General features: G+C 38.0%; 2 protein-coding genes across 2 annotated transcripts in view; one reads left to right on the forward strand and one right to left on the reverse strand.

Moving 5' to 3' along the window:
* Nucleotides 1-332: 332 nt before the first annotated feature.
* On the forward strand, nt 333-2,302 carry LOC103145749 (phosphoglycerate mutase 2). The gene is made up of 3 exons (XM_007563320.2): nt 333-860; nt 936-1,116; nt 1,901-2,302. Exons 1-3 carry the CDS (start codon nt 444-446, stop codon nt 2,068-2,070), a joined length of 768 nt encoding a protein of 255 aa, XP_007563382.1. The 5' UTR covers nt 333-443; the 3' UTR covers nt 2,071-2,302.
* Nucleotides 2,303-3,239: 937 nt separating this feature from the next.
* LOC103145760 (syntaxin-2-like) overlaps nt 3,240-6,742 on the reverse strand; it is a 5,160-nt gene continuing 1,657 nt past the window's right edge. The window contains exons 2-7 of the mRNA XM_016677036.1: nt 6,552-6,693; nt 6,129-6,202; nt 5,348-5,456; nt 4,746-4,819; nt 4,518-4,655; nt 3,240-4,415 (exon numbers count right to left, since the gene is read on the reverse strand). Of these exons, the coding sequence (XP_016532522.1) occupies nt 4,239-4,415; nt 4,518-4,655; nt 4,746-4,819; nt 5,348-5,456; nt 6,129-6,202; nt 6,552-6,693 (714 nt within the window). The 3' untranslated portion in view covers nt 3,240-4,238. The remainder of the gene's footprint in view (nt 4,416-4,517; nt 4,656-4,745; nt 4,820-5,347; nt 5,457-6,128; nt 6,203-6,551; nt 6,694-6,742) is intronic.

Raw genomic sequence — 6,742 nt, forward strand, 5'->3', positions numbered from 1 at the left:
TGGATTGATAAAAGGTCAAAGGTTTTCAAACAAATGGATTGGAAATGTAAAAGTCACTATGAATCGTTCACAGTAGTTTTATTGTCAGCTTTGTAGCAATTCATTTTAGGATGAGGAAGCTATGTGCCACCAACTCTGCTCTTTACACTTTTGTTGCACAGATCTCATTTTAAAAGTCATGTTGCTATTTTGGTTTATCCCTGACCTCTGGCCTTCCCATAAGCCCAGTTGCTGTCTGGTTTATTGGCCTGCTTTGTGTGTCCATCAGAGGGTGAAATGCCCTCACAGGTGGAATGCTGGGGGGCTGGTCCGCTATAAAAAGAGTTCGGTATGTTGTCTGGGATCACTGTTGGGCAGCCAGTAAGTGTGTGAAAGAGCAACTTAGAACGGCTGAGGGCTCTGTGTCTAGTTTAGAGCTAAAAATCCAAGGAAAACTATTAAATATGACTGCTGTCCACCGCTTAGTTATTGTCCGCCATGGAGAGAGTGCCTGGAACCAGGAGAACCGCTTCTGCGGATGGTTTGACGCCGACCTCAGTGAGAAGGGTGTGGAGGAGGCCAAGCGTGGAGCCCAGGCCATTAAGGAGGCAGGCATGAAGTTTGACGTGTGCTACACCTCAGTGCTGAAACGCGCTATCCAGACCCTGTGGACCATAATGGAGGTCACTGACCAGATGTGGCTGCCCGTGATTCGCACCTGGCGCCTGAACGAGCGCCACTACGGAGGCCTCACTGGTCTGAACAAGGCAGAGACCGCCGAGAAGCACGGCGAGGAGCAGGTGAAGATCTGGCGTCGATCTTTTGACATCCCACCTCCACCTATGGATAAGGATCACCCTTACCACAAAATCATCAGTGAGGTGAGACGCCTAAACTTAACCATCATATAGCTCCTTACAAGTGCAACAGTCTGCTTCTGTTTTGGTTAATTCCAGTCCCGGCGTTACAAAGAACTGAAGTCTGGTGAACTGCCTACATGCGAGTCTCTGAAGGACACCATTGCACGTGCCTTGCCATTCTGGAACGAGGTTATTGCTCCACAAATCAAAGCAGGGAAGAATGTTATCATCGCTGCCCACGGCAACAGCCTCCGTGGCATAGTCAAGCACCTGGAGGGTGAGTTTCGCAGTCAGCAAGCGGGCACAGTCCTTTTGTTTTTAAAATCTAAAACTCTTAAATAGTTTCCAGAGATTTAATTCCAGAGAACAACACAACTATGAATAGATCTGCATAGAAGAAAAGGCCTTGAGATACTAAGCTTTTGATTCCACTGCTTATAAATAGCCTGCAAAGACTCTTGCACTGAAGTGCAGGGTAGAGGGTCATGAGTCTGGTTCCCATTACAGTCACGACCTTTATGTCGAAAGGTTGTACATTTTTAAGCAGTGGTCAGGGATGAATAGGGGAGTTTAGCATTCTCTGGGAATAACAGAAGAAGTGTCAGGCAAACAATAAGAAAGGCAGATTATTTTTATATGTATATAAAAACATGTAATTAATTTAAAACAGAATAAATGTGAAAAAACTGAATAGTTAATTACTTAAATTTGTCACTAATTCATTAAAAATAGCACAGATCATTTGAATGTGCCATTAATAAAATACTTATTTTATTCACAAGAAACATCTAATATTTTAATGTATTTTTGTAAAGTATTTTTTATTTTCACTATGTGCGAAACATACATTTTAATTTAAACAGTCTGTCATAACATAAAAGTCAGTGTGACGTGCAAAGGCTGTGCTATACAGTTTAATTGGTCTGCTTCAGACTTCCTGTGCACATTTAACCAACATAAAGCTGGGGGCAATTTGTCGGGAACAATGACAATTTGTACTGTTATCCAGTTCAAATGCTCCTACTTCTGATTTCAGGGTTTGTTTGTGTTGTCTTTTCCAGATATGTCTGATGCAGCCATCATGGAACTGAACCTGCCAACAGGAATCCCAATCGTATACGAACTGGATGCAGATCTGAAGCCGGTCAAGCCCATGTCTTTCCTCGGTGATGAGGAAACCGTGAAGAAGGCCATGGAGGCTGTGGCTGCCCAGGGAAAAGCCAAGAAGTAAGCCGGCCATGGAGGTTCCATGAGGAAGCAGAAAATGAGACTTTTCATCCCCTAATTCTTCCAGATTTTCCTCATATTTCATTCCAGATTGGGGAAATGGTTAATGGTTGGGAGGAGGGCCAGGCCCCCACATTTTACACAGCCACACATCACTCAGCCCTTTTAAATTGTGGTCAAGCTCTATTTTTTGGGTTCACCACTCTGGCACATCCAATAAATAAGTCATGTTTGTACGTCTGCCTTTTTCTTATCCTCACATCTTTTCCTTTTTTTCTCCCCACATACGCGGTCATCTTTTTTTTCTATACACCCACACTTTTCCATAGCAATTTGGAAGTCAGTGGTTTCAGCAAAGCACAAAGGTGCTGTGAAATTTTATCCTGAGGTAGCACAAGCGGATGGGGGGGAGGGGTTGGATGTGAAATGCAGTCTGAGAGAAAAGTCAATGGGTTCATCTTGGCAGTGTTCCCACAATGCAGGCTTGTTTGTTTTCAACTCTAATCAGATCAGAGAAAAATGCGATAACAAAATGGTTTTAAGTAACTACAAATCACACAAGTAACAGCCAGTCAATAGCTTTTAAGACATATGGATCATGTGGGAAATAATGCATTAAACATAGATATGGCATCACTCCTGTTATCACTCCAATAGCCTGCAGATTTAGCAAGTGCAGAAGCAAATTACACAAATGTCATTCAATTATTAACCTACAAGTATTCTATGCCTAATGCGATTGTCCTACAACATCACAAATAAGAATCAGTCGTGAGGATAAAAGTCAAGTGAAGCCTTGATGTAAATTCTCACTTTTTATATTTGTTAATAAGCATTAAAGACCATGTGGTACTTAATGTGGACTATTAGAAGTGTTACAGCGTTAACAGTTCATTTACCTTAAGGCATGAGTAAAATAATTTCAACCATAAAAAGATGCATTTACAGCCACACTAGTCCCACTTTATTCCCAGTGGAGCATCAAATTAAATCCAATGCTATCTGAGACTGCACTTTCACAAAGGTCACAATATCAAAGTGTGTTTACTGAAGTGACTCCAGGTACACGATGCATACACTGTTTGGAGACACTTTTTTGATGCCATGCAGTTCCTAGGTGATTTACCAACTGAGCAGCCTGTGATTAGAAACTGGAAGCCACACTAAAAAAAATCAGATGTTTTTTTCTTGTTTATTAAATACATCATAAGTGAACATTACCTCTCCAGTTTCTGCATTAAACAACAAAACAAAAAAAGAAAAAAGTGAAGCAGCAATATGGATAAATGATGTTTAAATAACAGGAACTTGAAGATAATAAGCCTAATGGGTATATTAAGTAGGTAAAACAGCTACATCAGTAACTAGTATTGCATCAGATGTCAAAATATACATTTGCATGACTTTTTATAGATCAAAAATATTTAATCCAATCACTTTTGTTCCATTTGCTTCCATTGTCATTATTTTATTAAGCCACTTATTTACCTGTTTTGTTGATTATGCCAGCTTTGGTTCCTTGTACTTCCAAGCAGTTTATTTACATGTCATTGCTAATTTAAAAACAAAACATTTTACAATCAGCAGATCAGACCTACAAAAAGGCAAAACAAGACATAAGCCAATAAAACTCTGATCACTACATTTCTAATTTACAAGTTGACTGCAACTGCTACAGCAATTTTTATACTGTGCAGATTTCTTACATTTCACTTAAACCACTTTATGTTAATTGATCACAGCAGGAGACCAGGAAGTTTAAAATCTTCTGTTTCACAGCATTCATTATGAGCACAAGTTGACATTTTTACAATGTCATAAGAAGAAACCTTAGACAAGGTACAGCCTGGTATTTCAATGTTGTTGCAGTGCCACCTAGTGATCAAGTGAGTAAATGAATCTATGGGTGGTTGAACAGATAAAAAGTATTGTAATGAAATGGACCATATCTGAAATCATATTCTTGACAAAGAAAGATTTTTTTAAGCATTTAAAGTGACAAGTTATTTTTACATAACTTTGAATTCTCAACTCTGGGTAAAAAAAACTACACTTCTACAAAAAACAGTTAAAGATTTTTACATGGGGGAAAAAATGGATACAAATAATTCTCCAAGGCTCTGACAGGTTCGATGTGCATCAGGAAGGCTTGATGCAGTCTTCAGTAGAGTTTTAATCATCAGCTTCAGTACTGGCTTGTCTCCTAAAGGATTTGAAAAAACTTGGGAGAGACACAACCTTATAACGATTCTTCTTGTATCCGAGTGCTTCATGTGTTTCTTCTTTTGCTGCATCTACATATTCTCCAGCACTGGTGACGTTCTTTTCTATATTGTTTATCAACTCCCCCTAGTGGAAATTAAAAAAAAAAAAGACACAATGTTAGTCATTTCATCAGTTATATTTAAATCCGTCCTCAATAAACATTTATTTTTGGGGCAGCCATTTTACCTGAATTTCCAACAGCATGGCCGTGTCTGTAATTATCTCATGTAGTTCTTTAATGCTGTACTCAAGGCTGATGATGTTCTGATGACGTCTTTCAATCTCAGAGAGAGCCCGACTTGATAATTGGGCATCAGAATGGATCTTTGTTAGAGGGGAAAAAAGGGACATTATATTTTTTTTTATTCAAATACTACAACATTCTATTGGAAATAGATCTGGAATTTCACCCACATTAGTTATGAAAATGGCAAGATTATCACGTTGCAGCATATCCTCCAGCTCGTCATCTGTTGTGACTTTATCCACTATGAGAAACAAATGAGAAGTTGGCACTTAGAATCTTTTTATTTCATTTTGAAATTAGAAATTACAAAATCAAAGCAACAGCATCACTGCAGTAAAAGAACTGAAAAATGATATGCACTACTGGAAGTTTACTGTAGAATGTCACAAATAAGGCAAAATACTATTCTAAAACATACCTGCACACATAACACTGCTTCAAAGTTATCCCAATGAACAAACTGGATAAAAAGATACACAAATACTCTATTGGAATGTGGTTTAATACATCAACCTTTTCCAGCCTAGTGATACATACAATAACAATGCTCAAAACAATCTTGGCAGGAAATTGAGTAAATGCAAGTCATCTTATTTACATGCTAAATAAAACAATCAGACTAGAAATGGTAAAGAATAAGACCAGAATCTGCTTTATTGGCCAAGTTTCTGAACGCAAAGAAGAGATTTGACTTTGATTTCAGTTTGTTGTCAAAGAAAAGCATTGAAACTGGAAATAAAAAGCAATTATTATTGCAATAGTGACTCACCAATCTCGAGCTGTCTCTGAATTTGGGCCTTGCATTTCTCTCTGAAGGAAATCTGGATCTTATGGTAACTCTTCATGACTTCAGAAAACCAACGAGTCAGGTGTGAGTGCTGGCAGAAGGGAGTTGGCAAAATTATTTATTTGGAAGCCAAGGTTAAAATTTGCAATGCAATGACTAGTACAGTGACAGCCTATGACACAAAGCAGGCCATATGCAATTACAATCACAAACTGGTATGATAAAAGGTTTATATTTGCTCATTTCTCTTTTTTATGAAATTACACAGTGACATTATTGTTGCAGCATAATCTCACAAAAAAAAGAATCAATAGTGTATTTTTATTTTGTTTGCTGTGGCATAGAGATTAATTTGTTTTTCCACAAAATGTGGAAGATTAAAAAATGCCATTTGACGCTGATGTTTGCTGAGCTGCACTGAACTCATTAACCATTTTTCTTCTACCATCACAAACATAAACGTGGAGTTTCCTAATCCCTGCAGGAACTTTGAAAGCAACAGTTTATTTTGGTCAGATGAGACCAAGTTTGAGCTTTTTAAACAAATAATGCTTCTGGTGGGTTTGGCAATAAACAAAGGATGACTTTGTATGAAAGAACCTCATGCTCACTGAAAACAATGGTGTTATTCTGTGGATAATTTTCTTTTTCAAAGAGACTGAGAAGCTAGTGAGAGGGCACTAGTTTCTCAGAACATCAGAATAGAAGGAATGACTTGATTTTAACAAATAAATGGAGAAAAATTAAAGTATTGGGTACAAACCTGATTCCTCTGAATTCGATAGATTACAGAGTTATTAGTTCTGTTGTCTTCTGATGGACAGTTCTTCTGCATTACTGAAATACACAAGACAGATCCAGTGTAATTACAAGCTACCTCAGATAGGAACTAACATACGCTGCAGGTTTCTCTTCACAATTTACATAGCAAAGCAAAAATATTCTGAGAGCTTTTAATAATGATTGAATGACGATGAGCTGTAGTGGACAGTGACGCACTTTATTTCCTCTCCTATTCATTTGCCAGTCAAATTATACCATTCTGACTTCACTCCAAGTATTTAAGCAAGTTTGCCGTTTGGCAAAGCTACATTTATTTCAAATGACTGACCAAAGGGAAATATTAAAAATGTACACAAATATTCCATGGGTTCCAGCAATTTCGACTCCATTTTGTAACACCTACATTTTAACTTGGTTCGGACCAGGTTGGCGTTGTGTCTGGTCTCGTTGTTTATCAGCTCCAGTTCATCTTTACTTCCTAAAAAAACACACAAAACAAACAGACTGAACAAATTTACCTGATAAGAGGAGGAACTCTTTTTTTTCTGTGTCTAAACCAATCTAAAAAGCTTAGGCTACATTTCTCTATATGGT

The sequence above is a fragment of the Poecilia formosa genome, unplaced genomic scaffold (genome assembly GCF_000485575.1).
Source record: "Poecilia formosa unplaced genomic scaffold, Poecilia_formosa-5.1.2 Scaffold146, whole genome shotgun sequence".
NCBI classification, from domain to species: Eukaryota; Metazoa; Chordata; class Actinopteri; order Cyprinodontiformes; family Poeciliidae; genus Poecilia; species Poecilia formosa.

What these genes read in the sequence shown, in the direction of transcription:
- LOC103145749 (XM_007563320.2), top strand. Translation starts at nt 444, where the DNA reads ATGACTGCTGTCCACCGCTTAGTTATTGTCCGCCATGGAGAGAGTGCC. An exon ending in ACCACAAAATCATCAGTGAG is followed by an intron (nt 861 to 935) that starts GTGAGACGCCTA and finishes GGTTAATTCCAG; the next exon opens with TCCCGGCGTTACAAAGAACT. An exon ending in CATAGTCAAGCACCTGGAGG is followed by an intron (nt 1,117 to 1,900) that starts GTGAGTTTCGCA and finishes TGTCTTTTCCAG; the next exon opens with ATATGTCTGATGCAGCCATC.